Source organism: Pempheris klunzingeri, chromosome 22 (genome assembly GCF_042242105.1).
Source record: "Pempheris klunzingeri isolate RE-2024b chromosome 22, fPemKlu1.hap1, whole genome shotgun sequence".
In the NCBI taxonomy this organism is placed as follows: domain Eukaryota; kingdom Metazoa; phylum Chordata; class Actinopteri; order Acropomatiformes; family Pempheridae; genus Pempheris; species Pempheris klunzingeri.
This window is the reverse complement of record NC_092033.1, coordinates 16026738-16048243: the sequence shown is the minus strand read 5'-3', so window position 1 is coordinate 16048243 and position 21506 is coordinate 16026738. Positions and strand designations below refer to the sequence as shown.

At 40.1% G+C, this 21506-nt stretch overlaps 2 protein-coding genes and 2 long non-coding RNA genes across 5 annotated transcripts in view; 1 reads left to right on the top strand and 3 right to left on the bottom strand.

Moving 5' to 3' along the window:
* The window catches only part of LOC139221955 (NXPE family member 3-like), a 265241-nt gene that overhangs the window by 134758 nt on the left and 108977 nt on the right, over positions 1-21506 (top strand). The gene's annotated exons all lie outside the window — the stretch shown is intronic.
* On the bottom strand, positions 103-2654 carry LOC139222210 (uncharacterized). The gene is made up of 4 exons (XR_011585913.1): positions 2575-2654; positions 486-668; positions 270-335; positions 103-185 (listed from the first exon to the last, which is right to left on the bottom strand). It is a non-coding gene; the product is annotated as an uncharacterized lncRNA (long non-coding RNA).
* Positions 4827-7962, bottom strand: LOC139221962 (NXPE family member 3-like). Its single transcript, XM_070853912.1, has 5 exons — positions 7508-7962; positions 6766-7061; positions 6008-6078; positions 5511-5714; positions 4827-5427 (listed from the first exon to the last, which is right to left on the bottom strand). The coding sequence occupies exons 1-5, from the start codon at positions 7682-7684 to the stop codon at positions 4874-4876; spliced, it is 1302 nt and encodes a 433-aa protein (XP_070710013.1). The 5' UTR covers positions 7685-7962; the 3' UTR covers positions 4827-4873.
* Positions 8698-10710, bottom strand: LOC139222215 (uncharacterized). The gene is made up of 3 exons (XR_011585914.1): positions 10631-10710; positions 8913-9095; positions 8698-8763 (listed from the first exon to the last, which is right to left on the bottom strand). It is a non-coding gene; the product is annotated as an uncharacterized lncRNA (long non-coding RNA).

The window sequence follows — 21506 nt, the reverse complement described above, 5'->3', positions numbered from 1 at the left end:
TGTTGCTGCATACAGACTGGATCGAACCACACGAACTGTAAAAATCATCAGTTTCAGTGATGAGGTGAATCCAAGCTAAAGCCACCAAACGTCATTGATTTATCATAATGAATTTACAGATCACAGTGGAGGAGGTGGAGGTAAAGTGAAGCGGATGATTCAGGAGGATCTTTGAATTTTGAACACTGCAAGGCAAGGCAAGGAACGGTGAGGTTTATTAGTGTAGCACCTTTCAGACACAGTCCAAGTCCAAGGCAGTAAATGATTACCATTATTTCTTTAGATGTAGAGTTTTCCTTAGCTCGTTCCAGCTTACTGCTGCCGACGTCAATCCACTGAAAAGAGCACAAAGAAAAACAGAAATGTAAATGTGAAATAACTGAATAAAAACATCACTGTTATCCTGAGCATATTAACAATCTAATATGAAACACTTCAGACTGGGTCCACCCTTCAAGATGTCCCACTAAAACCCAAGTTCTCACCTCCAGGACCTCCATGTAACGTAGCAGGAAAATGAAGGCAGCCAAAGCCAGAATGAAGAAGATGGTGCTGTACTTTGGAAGGCCACTGCTGACCTCCCCTCTCATCCAGGCTCTGACTTTCATGATCAGTGATCAGTCTTCGTCTATGACTGCAGTATAGCGCTGTGACCAGATCACCTGGTTCTGAATGAAAGAATAAAAACAAAAAAACAAAGAAGCTGACATCTTGTTATGCTAAGAGTAAGAATTTGACTTGAACCAAATTGGGAAATTCTCTCCACACAAATAGTGTGACATCAGAATCAGAATTACTTTAATAATCCCCAGGGGGAAATTACTTTTTGTTACACACAGCCCCAAAAGAATAAGAATAAACTTCAAACACAAAGTTGAAATATAAATATATAAAGTATGTATAAAAAATGATGTATTAAAAATTATTATTACACAGAGGTAAATTACTGCACCAGGTGAGTCCAGAGTCTTATAATAATAATAATAATAATAACACTACTAATAATAATATATAACAACATGTACACTCAGAGTAAGGTGTTGTACTATATAATAATAATAATACTACTACCACTACTACCAACAATAATATATAACATGTACACTCAGAATGAGGAGATGTACTATATTATAATAATAATAATAATAATAATCAGAATCAGAATTACTTTAATAATCCCCAGGGGGAAATTGCTTTTTGTTACACACAGCTCCAAAAGAATAAGAATGCACTTCAAACACAAAGTAAAATATAAATATATAAAAGTATGAATAAAAAAAAGATGTATTAAAAATTATTACAAATTATTACACAGAGGTAAATTACTGCACCAGGTGAAATGTGAAATAACTGAAAATGACAAATGATATAAATAATACCACTACTACTACTACTAATAATAATAATAATAAAATATATATATATAACATGTACATTCAGAGTGAGGAGATGTATTATATAGTTATAATAATAACAATAATAATATACAACAACATGTACACTCAGAGTGAGAGACATATCTGGCTTTCAGTCATTAGGACTAATGCCGTTAATTATGTGTTAAATATTTCAAATTGATTGTCACTTCGACATGCTGACTCAAGTATTATAACTAGGTTCCGAAACAATGGCCACGCCTCAGTCCCACCTCATCCACAAGTATTCATCTTTATATTCCGTCCATCAGACTACAATCTCAATTCTTTCCCTCATCCTACCTTCTTCCCTTCATTCCTTCATCACTTAACCCTTCATCCCTCAAGCTTCAAGGTTCCTTTGTATCTGACAGAGAGCAGCTTTGATATGAGAGAAATCAGATAAGGTAATATCCTCTATAGAGTTAACTTTGAGTTACATGTTCTGCAGACATGCGGCAAACACGGGCAACAATTAATTTGAAATTAAATTGAAAAATCCAACTGCAGTTACTACAATGTGCTATAGTTCACGGGAATTTAAGTGTTATCAGTGAAATGTATTATCACTGCTGTATTAGAATAGTTAGCTATTTTCACTTCCCCGCTGGATCACAAAACACCACTGCATATCAACCATCAAAACACAACATGGATGGATGGAACATACGCAAAGTCAAAAGAAAAAAATCAATCATAACACTTTCAAATAACCACACACTTTCAAATAAATTTAGCATTAAACAGCAAAAGAAAAGAAATGCTACAGGCCTGAATAAAAGTCTCCTCCTCATGCCCCAGTCAGTGGTGGAAAGTAAATGGTCGGTATTTGTATAGCGCCTCTCTAGTCATTATGACTACTACTAACTCCACTACATCTCAGAGGCACTAGGTAGTGTTTACTCCTCTAGATTTATTTAAAAGTTTTAGGAACAGATTCAGATTAACACAATATATAATCAACTAAGAAATCAGGATGTATTATTTTAGATAAAGTAGTTCAAACTAGCCCTGCCTTTACCACATGCAACATTAGAGCGCTGCATACATGTGTGCATCAGTATAATATAATAATATTCATTTGAATTCTGAGATATGCCATTCTGCATCGCGAGTACTTTAACTTCTTTAACAGTACAAGTCAAAAGTGTGGACATACCTTGTCATTGAGTGGTTTTTCTTTTCCTTTACTTCTATTATTTTCTACATTGTAGATTAATATTGAAGACGGCGTTGCTCACTCTTGGCATTCTCTCAGTCGTCATGAGGTCGTCATCTGGAAAACAGATCTTCCAACAGTCTTGAAGGAGTTTCTTCAGATGTGCTGAGAACTTGTCGCCTGCTTTTCCTTCATTCTAAAGTCCAACTTTAGGTGGAGTGATTGTGGAGGCCGGGTCATCTGACACCACCTCCATCACTCTCCTTCCTTGTTAAATTCTGGCGTATCACTGCAGAATGTTGCGCAAGCCGTGCTGGTTAAGTTTGGATAAATCATTGACAGTGTCACCAGCAAAGCCAGTTTCTTTTTCACCCCCATACTGGATGTAACCCCAAACTATGATTTTTCCTCCACCAAACTTGACTGTTTTCTGGGTGAATCTTGGGTCCATGCGGGTTCCAACGGGTCTTCTGCAGTATTTGCTGCGTTTGGGATGCAGTTCAATGGATGATTCATCAGAAAAATCTACCTTCTGCCACTTTTCCTCTGTCCATCCTTTCACCAAGCTGTGGGCCCTTGCAAATGCAACACGATTTTTTAGTTGCCTTCTGTTTAATGCTGGCTTCTGAGCACTAATTTGGCCATGGAGACCACTGCGTGAGAGAATTCGACAAACTGTTCTTCGAGATACAGGGTTTTCTGGTGACCACTTCTCATGCAGCTCTGCTGCAGTTGAAAAAGGGCTGGCCCTGGACTGTCGAAGCAACAAACGGTCCTCTCGAACAGTTGTCTTACGGGGTCTGCCTGACTTGGGCTTGTCATGAACTTCAACAGTTTCTTCAAATTGTTTTCTTATCCTCTCCACTTGACGTTTGGATACACTGAAGATGTCTGCCACCTCAGCAGCAGACTTGGTCTTCAGGTTCTTGATGATCAGCACTTTGATCTGTGGTTGAATCTTTGGCATGTTGTGAGAAGTCAGGTTGCACTTCAGATGAAGGTCTGGTGTGCTGGGGTTCTTTTTATACACACCTGGGAATGTGTTAATTACAGTATTTGTCACAGGTGAAGCTCTAATCTGTGATTGGTTGAATCATTTAAAGGCACGACAAGACTTTTGTCCAAGCCAAATCTGACCTTTCTGTTCTAATTAAATGATAAAACTCAACGAATGATACAAAACCTTATTTTGGTACAATACACATAATCCAGAGGCCTTTGCCTTTCATATTAGCCATTTCAGATTCCAATTGATCAACTACAAGTCAAGTTATTATTTGTTGTTCCAACAACTTCAGTAAGCGACAAGACTTTTGTCAGGGACTGTAGATGATCAGATGTACACTGGCATCGAGTTGATTATAGATTTAGTCAGGTTTTGGGCTCTCCAAAAATAATATCAACATGTAAAATACCAACAGCGATGGAACAAAGTAGCAGTGGCAGTGGCAGTTGAGTAGCTACAGTACATGGGTGTGGTGACAAGTGTTTATGGCCTCTTTTTGGCAGTGCTGTTATCTTGGTGTGTTGGTCTTTGACTCGTATTTGTTAGCAAATGATTATCTCTCTGCATGGTAAAACACTTCTATTCTATTGAACAGTGTAGCCAGGGTCCATCCCTGGTCTCCTACTTGATATTTCTTAGATCCTCCAAGTCATTCTTGCAATCTTGAAGGCTGCCCCAAAGCTCTTATTTCTGCTCTGAGGAGCGAGGGTTGAAAAGGGATTTCTGAGGAGGATTACAAGAGAGCACCCTTCCAGGAAGCCTTTCAGCTGAATGCCATGGCACTAATTACTCCAACCCTACATCTGGCAAATTTAAACTACCTACTTTGAAGGTGCATTGAGAAGGGAAAAAGTCTGAAAAAAATTCAAACTTGAATTAGATGTGGACGTGAGGATATGGAGAGCCTAACTTGTATTTATGTCATCTATAACCCATTTTCTAAATGATTGAGTCACTACTTGGATACTCTATTGTCTGCCACACGGTAAAAGCTCGTCTGCCACAAGGTAAAGAGTGGTCAGAGTGGGGCATGTGGGATAGACAGCCAGTATTCTATGCTCCTGACAGACTTTGTGATCCTGGGTAAGGCTGTTGTGGAAAAATCAAAGGAATGAGCCGTACACCACTTCCGCAGCCTCAGGGAATTTTATTAAAAGAAAACTATGATAAACTGCAGTGACCACATTTTACCTTGAAATACACGTTATCTCTTAAAGGTAGACAGCAGCTGGATGGATGTCCTCATATTTCATCTTATTGTAATTAGAACCCCATAGTATTGGTCATAGACAACTAGTCACCCTTTCTGGGGCATATGTAGGACAAAATTACATTAATCATATTCTTTATGATGGGAGGTTGTGGGTGGAGGTTGTGTGGCAGGTGGTGGGCCAGGGTCATCTCCCAGGCGTCCAGTAGATGAACGTTCAGACCTCTGAACATGGCTCGGAGCACCTTGTCTCGCTGCATTGAATACCAGTCACTGTTGGTTTGCGCTATGTCAAGTGTCAAACCTTTGGGGTTCCCTGTCCGGATGATGATCAGTGTGCCTGGAGCCCTGTCCAGCAGCCGGACCACTGACCTGCGGATGCTCTGCAGCCGCCGGATATACACCTCCATAGGGAAACTGCCAAAGTGAGCCCAGATGCCAAAAACTACGACAGTATTAGTGCCTCCAATTAAATCATCAAGTTCATTAGCAATGTGACGCAGCTCACTGATTGGGACAGGGGCAATACGGATAGGAGTACCATGAAAGCGATATTTCACTAAAATGTTGTTTGCATAGTCCAAAGCCATGTAAGGTCCAGTTTTCTTGGGGTTGTGCAGGTTAAACTCCTTAAGACCTGAAAGCATTACAGAGGGAACAGATTAAGCTGCAGTGTGAACAAAATCAAACTGTTGACAGAAATCTCTGTGGATCAGCTACCTGGTAGTACTGCAGTGAGGTATTCAAAAAACTGCCGGACGGTGGAGTCTCCATACATGTGGACCACCTTGCCTTTCAGACACTGACTGATGGCAGAGCGGTTGAATTGGCAAACTGTGGTGCCATCTAGTGCTCGCCACACACCCTGGTAGTAATAACCAGAGAGTCCAGAATTCATACTGCTGTTCTGCACCTGTGGTTGGCCTGAGAGGAAATAAAAGGGCAAGGATAGTCAACAAAACCTAATAAAATACCTAAACAAAGGTATCTCCCAAACCTATGTGTTACAAATTCATTGTTTTTGTTTAAGACTTCTAAGAGAATAGATATAGATATAGCTGGTGCTGCATCAGGATCTTTTCAAATTGGCCAGAATACATCTCTCTTCAAAAGAAAGGGATAAAATGTTTTCCTCTCTGCTTGTTTTACTTTCATTGTCCGTATTACATTCAGTTTTTAATTATTAGAGGCAGCAAAAGAAAAAAATTGTGCTTTACCTTCCCCTTTTGGGAAAACAGTGACACTGGCAGGTCCTGAGGCCCGAATGGAGACTTTCATATTGACACCTCTGAAGAAAACAATAAATTATTTCTTACACTCATCACAATGTAACAACAGAAATACAAGAAAGGAGGACAATAACTGATATTGTTGTATAAATAGAACCCGTGACTATGTGTAATGTGAAGGATGTCAGTCGCAGTGATGAACGCACAGATAATTATCACCAGACTATGTAGTTCTTCAGGACTCTACAGAGCACTGTGGAATTTAAGCATATTCAGAGGGTCACATACCCCTAGAAAGAACCCAGAAGCTAGAAACCTTTTGTCGAAGGCACCAGGTGAGCAACCTAGTTACCAAAGTGAAGGTGTTAACTCTTACAAATTTTCAAATCATTCAACTGCTGTGGGCAGGGTAGTAATACAAAAAAATGTCAAATCTTCGGAATGGTTTATGTTATTGCACCACATTTGGTGGACATGTGTGACCATGGCAAATTTGGTGCCATTGGGCCAATAAGTGGCGCTGTAGCAGCATCATCTAAGTATAGATTCTTGTTACTTTGTGTTCAGATCGACCATTGGGTCGCTGCACTAGTTGTCTTTGAAATATTAAACATCTCCACATTCAGTCTTTACTGCCTGTACTTACAAACTCCTGAAATTTTCCACCAAAGCAATGCGTGGGTAACACAGTATGTATGTATTTATTAGAGGTCTCACAAGTCAGTCCCGTCGCTCTGCTCACTCACCTTTGAAAGAGCTTCTTCTCCTCGGCCTTAAGAGTATGTCTATATCCTCCCATGTAGTGGTTGATCCTGGCATCACAGCTCAGTTTCTCTGGCTTGTAGCAGAACCAAGGATCGCCTGTACGGATGTCAGTGTAGTTGCACAGTGGCTGTCGGGTTGGACGCAGGCAGATGTCACAGATGGTAGTTTCAGAGAGTGAGCCTAAACGAAAGATGCTTTTGAAGTAAACCCTATCGGGCTGTTTGCTGTTTAGCCTGTGCAGCACTGTGACAGCCTCTCTAGGGTGAACCAGCGTCACCTGATGAGACAGAGAGTTTTCATTTAGTCCAGTTATGTTCATTCATATCAGTACAGACAAAGAAAGTCATCCATCCATCTATATTTCTATTGTCAGTACTATAGTTGCTTTTATTATTATTATTCTCTCTCTCTCTCTCTCTCTCTGTCCAACCTGGTTCTGTACTGGTTGTGTTCTCTATCTGATGCTTGCTCATGTGGGGATTCTTGAATCGAAATGGAAGCTTTGAACATGAGCCACTTGGATTCTGAAAGCTCCACGGGACGTCTGGGAAATTCCTCCGTAGGTGGGAGTTGAAGACATCACGGATGGGGTCTCAACTACACTATACACTATAATTGACCTGTGTCAGTTCGAGGGGTGGGACTTAGTGCAGGGTCAGTTAGAAGATAGATTAGAAACACCTATAGTACAATCACATTTAACATGATGGTGTTTAGCATCACCTGAACCTGTGCGCTTCCTTCCCACAGTAAAGTGAATACAGCAGAGTAGCTGCCATTGAGATGATCCACCACATGTCCAACCACACCTGCAACAAGCTTTGGATTGTGCAGCCGAGCGAGTAAGACGTCTCCCCCAGACTTCTTGGGATGTCCCTTGAAGTCATACATGTTGATCATAACCTCCAGCTGATCCCCTACATGCCACTGTCCTCCTCCTCTCTGTGGTGGTAGAATGATGAAGTTGCTGTGGGCAGGATCAGTGGTCTTCACCAGAGAAAGAGGAGTTGGCAAAACTGGAGTTTCAGGCCAAGTAATGGAGTCTAGTAGGAGGCGTTCCTCCCGAGCGTCCTCAGGGGACAGTGGCTGGAAGGAGCAGAAGCCTTGATGCGTGTCAGGGACAGTGGAAACTCTTTGGACAATGATGGTGGCGTTTATGGAGGAGTTTACTTTATGCTGAAACTGGCAGGGGGTAGAGAGAGAGAGAGAGAGATGGTGCTAAAATTAAACAATTAAGTAAAAGAAAATTAACTAAATAAAACAGAAAGGCCAAGATAGAAGATTCTTCCTGCTTCAAAGCACAACATAACTATTTGAATATTTTGGGTGCTTGATGAGAAGTGTTGAGCTGTTAGCTGCAGGAAATTTCTTCCCTGACTTGCCTGTGGTGTTACGGCTGGATCTTCACTGTCAAACAGAGTGGGAACAGGGAATCATAGGAACACAAACACAAAATGTCCAAAAATCAAAACTCCATGATACATGGCCCATAGCCTGTTCTTAACAATATATATATATATATAATATAATATTAACAAAGAAAGAACCCAAATGTCAAGTTTGTATTTGTGTTTCAGTTGTTCAGTAAAAATTAATGTTTTGGGGTTTTTTTTTGGCAGAAAAAAAAAAAAGAAAAGAATTAAATGTTGCTGCATACAGACTGGATCGAACCACACGAACTGTGAAAATCATCAGTTTCAGTGATGAGGTGAATCCAAGCTAAAGCCACCAAACGTCATTGATTTATCATAATGAATTTACAGATCACAGTGGAGGAGGTGGAGGTAAAGTGAAGCGGATGATTCAGGAGGATCTTTGAATTTTGAACAAGGCAAGGCAAGGCAAGGAAAGGTGAGGTTTATTAGTGTAGCACCTTTCAGACACAGTCCAAGTCCAAGGCAGTAAATGATTACCATTATTTCTTTAGATGTAGAGTTTTCCTTAGCTCGTTCCAGCTTACTGCTGCCGACGTCAATCCACTGAAAAGAGCACAAAGAAAAACAGAAATGTAAATGTGAAATAACTGAATAAAAACATCACTGTTATCCTGAGCATATTAACATCTAATATGAAACACTTCAGACTGGGTCCACCCTTCAAGATGTCCCACTAAAACCCAAGTTCTCACCTCCAGGACCTCCATGTAACGTAGCAGGAAAATGAAGGCAGCCAAAGCCAGAATGAAGAAGATGGTGCTGTACTTTGGAAGGCCACTGCTGACCTCCCCTCTCATCCAGGCTCTGACTTTCATGATCAGTGATCAGTCTTCGTCTATGACTGCAGTATAGCGCTGTGACCAGATCACCTGGTTCTGAATGAAAGAATAAAAACAAAAAAACAAAGAAGCTGACATCTTGTTATGCTAAGAGTAAGAATTTGACTTGAACCAAATTGGGAAATTCTCTCCACACAAATAGTGTGACATCAGAATCAGAATCAGAATTACTTTAATAATCCCCAGGGGGAAATTGCTTTTTGTTACACACAGCCCCAAAAGAATAAGAATAAACTTCAAACACAAAGTTGAAATATAAATATATAAAGTATGTATAAAAAATGATGTATTAAAAATTATTATTACAAATTATTACACAGAGGTAAATTACTGCACCAGGTGAGTCCAGAGTCTTATGATAATAATAATAATAATAATAATAACACTACTAATAATAATATATAACAACATGTACACTCAGAGTAAGGTGTTGTACTATATAATAATAATAATACTACTACCACTACTACCAACAATAATATATAACATGTACACTCAGAATGAGGAGATGTACTATATTATAATAATAATAATAATAATCAGAATCAGAATTACTTTAATAATCCCCAGGGGGAAATTGCTTTTTGTTACACACAGCTCCAAAAGAATAAGAATACACTTCAAACACAAAGTAAAATATAAATATATAAAAGTATGAATAAAAAATAGATGTATTAAAAATTATTAAAAATTATTACACAGAGGTAAATTACTGCACCAGGTGAAATGTGAAATAACTGAAAATGACAAATGATACAAATAATACCACTACTACTACTACTACTAATAATAATAATATATATATATATATATATATATATACAATCTCAATTCTTTCCCTTATCCTACCTTCTTCCCTTCATTCCTTCATCACTTAACCCTTCATCCCTCAAGCGAAAAAGTACTAAAGCTAAGAGGCATACATACACACAGAATGTATTCATTTTGTTAACTATAGTTCACAGGAATTTAAGTGTTATCAGTGAAATGTATTATCACTGCTGTATTAGAATAGTTAGCTATTTTCACTTCCCCGCTGGATCACAAAACACCACTGCATATCAACCATCAAAACACAACATGGATGGATGGAACATACGCAAAGTCAAAAGAAAAAAATCAATCATAACACTTTCAAATAAATTTAGCATTAAACAGCAAAAGAAAAGAAATGCTACAGGCCTGAATAAAAGTCTCCTCCTCATGCCCCAGTCAGTGGTGGAAAGTAAATGGTCGGTATTTGTATAGCGCCTCTCTAGTCATTATGACTACTACTAACTCCACTACATCTCAGAGGCACTAGGGTAGTGTTTACTCCTCTAGATTTATTTAAAAGTTTTAGGAACAGATTCAGATTAACACAACATATAATCAACTAAGAAATCAGGATGTATTATTTTAGATAAAGTAGTTCAAACTAGCCCTGCCTTTACCACATGCAACATTAGAGCGCTGCATACATGTGTGCATCAGTATAATATAATAATATTCATTTGAATTCTGAGATATGCCATTCTGCATCGCGAGTACTTTAACTTCTTTAACAGTACAAGTCAAAAGTGTGGACATACCTTGTCATTGAGTGGTTTTTCTTTTCCTTTACTTCCATTATTTTCTACATTGTAGATTAATATTGAAGACGGCGTTGCTCACTCTTGGCATTCTCTCAGTCGTCATGAGGTCGTCATCTGGAAAACAGATCTTCCAACAGTCTTGAAGGAGTTTCTTCAGATGTGCTGAGAACTTGTCGCCTGCTTTTCCTTCATTCTAAAGTCCAACTTTAGGTGGAGTGATTGTGGAGGCCGGGTCATCTGACACCACCTCTATCACTCTCCTTCCTTGTTAAATTGCCCCTACATATCCTATAGGTGTGTCTAACACATTTTTGTTTACTCCATAATTTCATATAAATAATGTGTTCCTTCATAGTTTTGATGTCTTCAATTAAAAAATTATCTACATTGTAGAAAATGATAAAAATAAAGAAAAACCATTGAGTGAGGAGGTGTATCCAAACTTTTGACTGATACTGTATTTTGATGCTTGAGTTTACTCAAGTAAAAATATTTTGAATGGTTTTCAATGCATCGAGGTATCTACTTATTTTTTTATCATATGTTTTTGACTGTATTTAAATCTTTATGGACTAAGTATCCAGTAACTACTCAATACAAGTAGTACTGAAGTAAAAGTACAATATTTCCCTCTTTAAATGTGGATGCTAGTAATGCTGTATGACTCCAACTATAGTTGTGACACTTAATTATCTATTAAGTTATATAATATACATTAAATATTAGTTAATCATAATATGGCCCCAGGTTTATGGTGTTATTTGGTCATAGAGACAATGGCAAAGAAGGGCAAAGACTAATTTGTCCTGTATCAGTCAGATCTACTGAGTTTCAGGTTACAGTTTGTTCTGTATGTGACAAAGTGCAGTCTGATGTATGAGGAAGTAGGTTTTGGGCTCTGCAAAGATAATATCAACATGTAAAATACCAACAGTGACAGAACTGAGTAGCAGTGGCAGTTGAGTAGCTACAGTACATGGGTGTGGTGACAAGTGTTGATGGCCTCTTTTTGACTCATATTTGCTAACAAATGATTATCTCTCTGCATGTTAAAACACTTCTATTGAACATTGTTCCATTTACTCTCTGGCTGACTCAGGAAAGCAAACACTGCAACCGATCACCGCCGGATGGTGAGTTGGATCAGGAGAGAGAGAGAGAGAGAGAGAGAGAGAGAGAGAGAGAGAGAATTAACTAAATAAAACAGAAAGGCCAAGATAGAAGATTCTTCCTGCTTCAAAGCATAACATAACTATTTGAATATTTTGGGTGCTTGATGAGAAGTGTTGAGCTGTTAGCTGCAGGAAATTTCTTCCCTGACTTGCCTGTGGTGTTACGGCTGGATCTTCACTGTCAAACAGAGTGGGAACAGGGAATCATAGGAACACAAACACAAAATGTCCAAAAATCAAAAGTCCATGATACATGGCCCATAGCCTGTTCTTAACAATATATATATATATATCCCACTAAAACCCAAGAGAGAGAGAGGCTTGTTTCTTTTTTACCTTTGACCTTCTTGGTGGTCTGAACCAGACAAGCCTAGAGGGGTTTACCTTGAACAGATTGCACATAGCCAGGTTTTCTTTGCATCAGCTAATTTTAAAAAACCCTTAACTGTCGTCATTATCAGTTTCTGCGAAGAATATGTTTTACCAATCAATGTATCCGCATTGCCTCCCACATTTAGAGCCCTTACACTTTCAACTTGATGCAGGAGATTTAAACATTACACAAGTCTGAATCTGTCTCATAATGAAGGATGAGCAGAATCACTTTAGTTTTTGACCAAATCAAAGTAATATCATTTTATAGATTGAAAGCGATCTATGAGAAATTCCAAGAGACTAATTGAATTTCTTTTTTTTTTTTTTCAGTCATTTAAATTGGGGGGCACATTTGACCATGGTGCTGGCAGGGAATGGACAGGAAACACTACAGGCACATTCAGGAGTTCAGTGGGAGCAAGAACAACCTTGCAAATAGCATGGCATACAGTATTCATGCTCTCACCACCTGAACGCATGAATACTGAAAAAATACATATGAATACATGAAAAAAAATGCAACACTGTAGTGTTCGTGCTTCTTTTTGTGACCAACATACAACTCCAGTAGTTTGCATATGTAACACGTTCGCTCAGCGGAGAATCTGTAACCTCACAGGTTGTGTCAGAAAACACAACGGATCAATGTGGTCTTTCTGTACGTTTTACAACTCGTGCTCCAAGGTCCACAGGATTCTTCCATCCCTGAGCTTGTATCACTAATACTTAACCCCTTGTTAAGAAAATAATATTAACACACACAGTTTTTTCAGTGATTGTACATTTGGGTCACATTTTCAAATAAAAGTGAAAAAAATAAAGTAAATCCTCTCGCTCGTCACTCGATGGTGGGAGAACATAACAAACCCGCGTCCAATTTGTTTTTACGTCGGGTAACTGTTGAACTGTTGCCGGTTAGAACATCTGGGGGAAAAAAAATGACACATTCTAAAGGTTCTACCATCCCTGAGACAAAGTAAGCACAACAAAAATATAGTCGCACTGTGTGCTCGTCTGACTTCAGGATGGGAAGGAACAGTCGGCGATTAGAATGGACCTTTGCTATCAAAGATTAAGACTGCTAAAGCAAAGACAGTCCAAAGAGAGGGTCCAATACAGCAGTCTGTCTGAATGTGAGTATTAATGGACATAATGCAAAACGAATCAGTTTTCTGAAGTGTGTAAAGCAGAAGAAGTAATGCTGCTCTTTTCTTTGTGAACACTTCAAATACAGACTAAATAGAGGGCAGTGTGCTACTTACAGTTATTACAGAAACTGGTTGCAAATCTAACCACACACAAGCCTTCATCAAGACCTCGGTGGGGCTGTGGAAAACAACTCTGAAGGCCAACTCAAAGCCACTTACCATCACCCAAGGGGAGCATATAGAATGAGAATAACATTGGTCCTAAAATTAACCCTCCAGGCATGCCGTGCCAGACTACTAGCCGCACAAATTAATAGATTCAATTATGTGACTATTTCACAAACTTCTGTGAGATTGGATTGGACAACTATTTCAACCGGAATCCTCCTCCTCCTCCTCCTGTTCAAAGTCCAAGTTGCTACATGAAACAGCAACCCTTACCTTAGAGTCAAACCAGCAGAGCACAGGTTATCTCTTAGGGTCAGACAGTTAGCTGTTGGAATGATGTCTTGAAATGTCACCCTATTGTTAGTAGAGCTTCATAGTACTGGTCATAAACAACTTTGAGGTTGTGTGGCAGGTGGTGGGCCAGGGTCATCTCCCAGGCATCCAGTAGATAATCATTCAGACCTTTGAACATGGCCCTGAGCACCTTGTCCTTGAGGTACCAGTCACTGTTTGTTAGTGCTGCAGTAAGCGTCATAACTTTGGAGTTCCCTGTCCGGATGATGGCCACTGTGCCTGGAGCCCTGTCCAGCAGCCGCAACACTGACCTGCGGATGCTCTGCAACCGCTAGATGTAAGACCTCCACCCGGAAACTGCCAAAGTGAGCCCAGATGCCAAAAACTATGACAGTGCTCTGATTAAATGATCCAGTTCATTGGCAATGTCTCACTGATACAAGGGCAATACGGAGACCAAAATGTTGTTTGCATAGTCCAAGGCCATGTAAGGCTCAGCTTTCTTTGGGCTGTGCAGGTTCAACTCCTTAAGGTCTAAAAGTATTACAGAGGGAACAGATTAAGCTTGTTTCAAAATCTGTTGACAGGAATCTCTGTGGATCAGCTACCTGGTAGTACTGCAGTGAGGTTTTTCAAAAAGCTGTGGAGTCTCCATACAGGTGGACCACCTTGCCTTTCAGACACCGACTGATTGCAGAAGAGGTGAATTGGTGAACTCTGGTGCCATCTGGTGCTCGCCACAGAAACCCCATGGAAAGACCAAAACCAAGGTCTCTCCCTGACCTCTGTGTGGTACTCAGTCAATTTTTCTACAAAAGACCTCAATCTAAATAAATATATCACAAATCCATAGCTTTTGTTTAAAATAGACTCCTTAGAGAAAAGACACACACTTGGTACTACATTCAAGAACTTTTAGCTAAGTGCTCCATATTCTCAAATTGGCCCAAGAACATCTTTCTACAGAGAGGAACACAACAACAACAACAATAAAAAGTGAGAAAATGTTTTTCTTTCAGCTTGTTTTATTTTGTCTGTTTGAATTATTGGAGGCTTGAAAGTTCATCCAACATTACACCAAACATCAAAATTCATTTTTTCCATTTTCTGAAAAGACCACATTGAAGATAAAAATGCATGACATTACAAGTGGAAATATTCAACTAGTTTGATTCAGATTGATTAGTTTGACTTAATAAATCTAGGAACTGCTCAACTGATTGACTTCAGACTTGGTGGGTGTACTGCTGAGGACACGAGTGCAGTGCTTTGGTGGTGCTGCGACATCAAATGTAATGTTTTGTCCAGTCACTTTTGAACTGTGAGACTAAGAAACAAAATCCTTGCGTGGGGCAATCTAATAGAGGTTTGGGTGTCCTGCCCCAGAGCATTTTCACAGGGGAAGATACTATTTCCTGTATTCTAGTGCCTTCAAATAGGTAGTTTGATATTTTGTAATGCTTGCATAGAACTGCAATTTCAGTAATGATTAAAGCTGCAAGCAGCGTTGGACCTTCGTGCACGTGGACTGAATTTGAAGTGGCTGTAACTAACCTGCTGGGATGGACACCCAGAGAAGAGGACGTATCACCTCCTGTGGCGCAGTGAGTGGAGTTCAACATTGTTCAACTGTGTCATTTCTTTTCAAAGTGCCAGATGTCTCCACAGAGCCGTGGCTCAGGGCAGACGGGCTCTGGATCGTGTGCTGCTGCAAAACTGGCCAGATGTGGACAGAAAAGAGCACAACGGGCAGGTTAACGCACTTCACACTGTTTTTATTCATCCCAAATGAACAATGCTAACACATGTCATTGAATGACTCATGAAAAGTAAAGATATATAAAGATATAATAAATTAAAAGAAAAAACAGTGAAAAAGAGAAAACGAGTGGAGGAACATTGATAAACAGTTACTCCTACAGGACACAAGGGGGCGCTGTGTCCTCGAAAATGCAAAACACCTGAACCCAAACTTCTACCTGCACTGTGGAATGAACTCCCTGAAAAGACTTGATTACATTTTTTTGTGAACGATTAACACCCGTAGTTACTAGATCTACAGAGTTATTGCTAAACTTTCCGGGCTGCTTGTGTCACAACGGCGCGACGTTTCTCTGGTCAAGGAAATGACGTCAGGACACTCACTCACCGCAGCAGCAGATGACGTCGGAACCTGAGCGGATTGTTGGCGCGTGTTTTTGCAGCTCGTTTTTCTGCTTCCAAAAGATGTTAGGAGGACCAGAGGAAAACTGGAAAACTACCGGAGGAAAACATCATGAAGACGCGGAGGTGGCTTTGGTTAATGAGGTCAGTCTGAGGCTGAATGGCCGAACACAAACACTAACAAACATATGGTGGTTAGCTAATTAGCTAACGCTAGCTAACCTAGCATAGCATAACATAACATAATAATCCTTTATTGAGCCCCATGGGGGAAATTCAAGTGTTGCAACAGCCCAATGTACAACATTAAAGTACAAAATTAAAAAGCGCATAGAAAGTGTAAATTTATGACAGTGACGTCATATATAATTAGCAGCAGGTGTGAGAAAAGTGCCAATGTGAAGCCATGATGTGTTGCTGTGTGGTAGAATAGTAGAATATGGGATGGATAAATATGTGCAAGTACAGTACTACCATCAACCATAACTACTGCTATAGTAGTAATAATAATAATAATAATAATAATAATATACTATATGACATTTTTCTCACTCATTTCATATACCTCTCTGTACTGTACATTTATGTTTATAGTGTAAATGCAATTTCTATTTATCTACTATTGCTTATTTTCCTGCTTATCTTGCCCTGGCGCTGTTGCTGCTGTAATATGTAACTCTCACTCGTGGTCCTGACTCGATCACGTCGGGGTCACCAATTATGTTGTGGCGAATCACGACACACGAACAGGATCTCAGCTTCATCAGCCTCGGGGAATTTATTGGCAAACACTTCTCGTTCCAACACCTCTATACAGTTCAGATTCCTCATTACTATTCCAAAGTTCTGATATTGGGTGGGGGGGTTTATACCTCCTCCTACGTCATTCACGCAGTGTGTGTTTATGTGAGAGCACAGGTAAGTGCGCGTACTCGACCATCTGATTTTACACTTTCCTGGAACTCATGTTTCTTGGCTTGGGGTCTTGTTTCCCACCATTGTTGTGTAAGGTTTCTACTTCTCAGGTCAAGTTGACCTTCCCTAATGACTGATATGTTACTTCTGGCAATCACATCTTAGTAACTCGAGCCAGGGAATTTCACCACTTAAGTACTTGTTCGTGTGCTTGGGTTCGTGTGCATGTATCAGAGTAGGGGTGTGTACAACAATCATTTCCTATCAGAAACTTAGCCCTACAATTTCCCCCTATGGGGGATCAATAAAGTCTATGTAATAATAATAGTGATATTGGCAGTTCCAATAACAGCCATATGAATGATAGTTCAAGATGACATAATAATAAAGTTGACAACAATGATAATGATGCTAAAATCTAATAGTCTGGTTGATAGGTAGAATGTTATGTGCATATTCAGTCAGTCCAGTGCAAGAGGTGGGGGATCAGTGAGTGTTGTTTGTTGGATCAGCTTGATGGCAGACTGAGTTCTCCAGTGCTGTGAAACAGTCTGATGGCAGTGGGCACAAATGACCGTCTGAAGCGCTCCGTCTTGGTCCTGGGTGGGATGAGCCACAAAGTGATTCTAGTAGGTGACTTTAATATTCATGTGGACGATGATAACGATGGTGTCAGCACTGCTTTTGTCTCACTATTGGACCCAGTTGGCTTCTCCCAGACTGTAAATGAACCCACTGACTGTTTGAACCACACTCTTGACCTTGTTCTGGCTTGTGGTGTTGCACTTGAACAGTTAACAGTCTTTCCACATAACTCTATTCTATGGGACCATTACCTGATAACTGCTGATCTCTTGTTACTGGACTATGCTCTGTATGACAGAGAGGTCCTCACTAGAAGACAGCGTCTTTCCAGAAGCTGTTAGACAGCTGAACTCTGGTGGTGCTCTGTAGATCCCACGCCCCCACCCCACACACACCCACACACCTACCTGCACCAAGTACTTCTATGCTATTTTATATAGGACCTCTATTTTCTATATTTTATTTCTTATTTGATATTTATCTTGGCTTAAAACGGGACCTGAGAATGTAATTTCATACCTCCCCATGCGTGAACGTGTGTTGGTATGACAAATAAAGTTCCCTGAATCCTTGAAATGTAATTGCATTGAAATGTCAGTGATCACCATTAATGTCAAAATATTTTATTTGTCGTCACAAATAGTTACTGAAGTTTAACAGCAAGTTTAAAAATGTATCTCAACAATGTAAATGTAAAGAGAATGAAATGAGAGAAAAGTCATCAGTGCAAATATCCACTTTTTTATTTCACACATCAAATGTGTGCAGCCTTGTTCAACATGAAGGTGATACAGCTCCACCTTCTGGTCACTTATTGATTGATTCTTTTTCCTTCCATGCTTCAGGTGGGCTGGTGTTCACTGCTGAGGAGCCGAGGAAGAGTCTTCAGGTTCGTCCAAATCCTCCTCACTTTTTATTCATCGGCATCCTGCAGTTCTCCACTTTCCAGCATCGCTGCTGACTGTAAACACAACTTGTATAAAATGTAATTGTTGTACCATTTTCTCCCACTTGCAGATGTGCAGACAACACGTTTGAAGAAGAGGAGCGTTCTGCAGCCACTGAGGAACATGTGCTCTGTGCTGAAGCTCTCAGGTAGGAGATTTGTTCTCAGTGTTACCAGCAGCTCTGTTAAATGCCGACGGAACATTGAAAACACGCAGGATATTTTCAACGTATTGATTTCTTGCTTAAGAAAAAGACTTAATGGCTCAAATGGTTGTATCATCTTTCCTTGTACACATTTCTTACATTGGGTACGATAAATATCCAGAAAATGTGGAGTGGACATATGGAGCAGCATAAAGTCCTGCAGCCTGCTCAGATGGCAGCTGCACATGCACAGAGTCTCCTTGTTGTCACGGGAGTACAGTGCTCCCGGAAGCCCTTTTTGTGTTCATCATCTGTGTACATTACTGGCTCATTGATCTTCATCAGGGCCACCCACACATCACCTCCTTTGCAGTGGGCATGGTAAGCAAAATAGTAGCTCCCTGGTACGCTACAGGTGAAAATGCCAGTTTGTGGATTGTAGTCCTGGTTATCGTTGTGCAGGAGTTTGTCAAAGATGACAGGAGAGCCCACAGGAGGAAAGGGATTTGCGAGGTGTTGCCACGGTGACAGCGTTTGACAAAACCTACCGCTATGACTATGGTTCTAAATTAGCATGTGCATGTCTTCAGAGCCGGACAGTCATCAAACAGTATAAATGTGGTGAAGATAGGACCTTGTAGAGCGGAGTTACTGCACCTTTAATGCCCACGCCTTTTGGCGAAAACTCACAGTTTTCACTACGGATCAACATCAACGTCTTGAGGCTTTCCTGACCAAATTCGAAGTGGATCTGGGCAACTGGCTGGTCTTGAGACATCAGAGCGTGAAACATAGCACTCCCTGTCGCCACCAGGTAGCGCTGTGACTGTGAATGAATATTGACGGCGCAACAGGTTCAGCAAGTCACTGAGGAGGAAATTGGGTGGTTGCTGTTAGGTATCTTCCTAAATCACAGAGGCTTCCTCATTACAGTCTTGAAACATTGCTGTCTGGCTTGCTGCACAGAGCTGTGACTCAAACTGTAGAGGATTGTGCCATTTACTCACCGACTGACTCAGAAAAGCAAACACACTCCATCATGACAACTTAGTACTAAAACTTAAAAACAATTAAGACTACATATATTTAGAAATGCTTTTCAGAGTAAAGATACTTCCATGCTATATATTTAAATCTCAACAAAATAGTGATGGCCATTTGCTGCTCTCAAAATATCCAGCAGATGCATTATAAACGTGGTTGTAGCCGAGTTTAGCAGCACTTTTACTGTGACTGTCTATGTCGTAATATCACATCCTTACACAAGTCCTAGCAGCTTGTTTTAAGGGCTATGGGCTATATGCTTTTCTCTGTGAATTAAGAGTTTTGATCTTTCAACAGTATTATACTTCCACAGTGTTTCTAGAGGCAGGCATCGAATCGAAATGGGAATGGGACCTTTACGGTGCAGTTGGGGGGCCGGACTTTCACACAATAAGAATATGCAGACAGTCTTGAAAATCTTGACTTCCTCTCCCCTTTTTACTATGTGCTATTGCCACGTTTTTTACTGTTCAATCACGTAATGAGTTCAAAGCGTGTGTGCTGGAATACAAGTGTTTTCCATTTATGATATGATGACATAATGAATGATGTAGGTCCTGAAAAGAGCCATTTACTTAGAAACACTTCAACATTTTTTCACAACCTCTCTCAAGTTTTTCCTCGGACGGAGTTGTAGCAGCACAGGGGAAGCACACACGTGAGAACATTTCTTCATGTGCTCAGAAAGCGTGCTGCTGGGAGCTCACCCGCCTCTTTCAAAACAAAGCTGTAGTTTCGACTCGTCCCTCTACACTAATTATGGTCCATTCATTTGAAACAGATTTTAGACCAGGGAAACATCTTAAGCATGCAGGTTCAAGGGGTCTCCCCAGGATTGAGGGGAACACTGAGTTAACTAAGTGAATTTTTGTTGAACGTTTTCACTTATTTTCAAATGAAGCTGCTGGTACTGTGTCTTCCACTGTGTCAGTTCCATGAGAATTAAAACTATGGGTAACTATTTTTGGGTAAACTACTATATCTACAAAACACACGCTCATCAACGCTGAAATTACTTTTGTGTTGTCAGTATGAAGTCTTTTCTGATCACTTTTGTCCATCGTCTGTCCAGTTTTGAGAAGAGGAGCAGAGGAGAGGAGAGTGGAGCAGAACTGCATGGGCAAGAGCTAACGTATTGCCCAACAGTTGTTTAGATCACCATAGCAACGCACACAGAGGGTGTACAACCAGGCACGATAGCTTAAAATGCTCATAAGGACCCTGACAGCAGGGTAGGCCAATGGGTTTATTGGCAAGCCAAAGCCGCCAGCGATCATCGCCGACATTCTTTCTGATGGCCAGCAGGGGATGGTTGCAAAAACACATCTTAATGTATAAAAGTCTAGGAGAAAATGCATGATGCTCATTTTGTAAATTATGGTCCCATGAAAGTAAAGCTCTGCAGCTCCCCGCCTGCGCGATTCACTTCCGGACCATCTGAGGGCACCACAGACTATAGAGTCCATTAAAAAAGGACTAAAAACCTTTCTCTTTTGCTGTTTTTATGATGCTGACTGATTTTTCAGTTGTTGATTTGCCTGTTGGTGTTTTATGTAGCAATTTGAGATTTGCTAATGTAACGTACACCACAAATAAAATGCATTATTATTATTACTAAATCCCAGGTTGCAAATAGGAACAGACATTGGATAACTGTGACACTCAAGTGTAGGAAACTAAACTAAATAGTGAAACAGTATACCTGTTTATGAGTTTGGTTAACATGTCACAACTCTGTTTGAGGAATTTAGTCAGATAGTGACAGTTTAAGTGAAAGATGGTGGTAGTGATAGTAATAATGATGATGATGATGACGATGATGTCTCTGCCGTCTTTCAGCCGCAGACATACCAGCAGCATCTAATCTGCTGCAGCCTCTGATTTAGCTCATTCACTCTGTTCCTTTGTCACATGGCT

Bases quoted from the DNA above. Each gene is read 5' to 3' on its own strand.
- LOC139221962 (XM_070853912.1), bottom strand. From the start codon at position 7,684: ATGATCAACATGTATGACTTCAAGGGACATCCCAAGAAGTCTGGGGGA. The intron at 7,062-7,507 runs GTGATGCTAAAC...CTGTCTCATCAG, and splicing joins AAGGAAGCGCACAGGTTCAG to GTGACGCTGGTTCACCCTAG. The intron at 5,715-6,007 runs GTAAAGCACAAT...ATTTCCTCTCAG, and splicing joins TGTTTTCCCAAAAGGGGAAG to GCCAACCACAGGTGCAGAAC.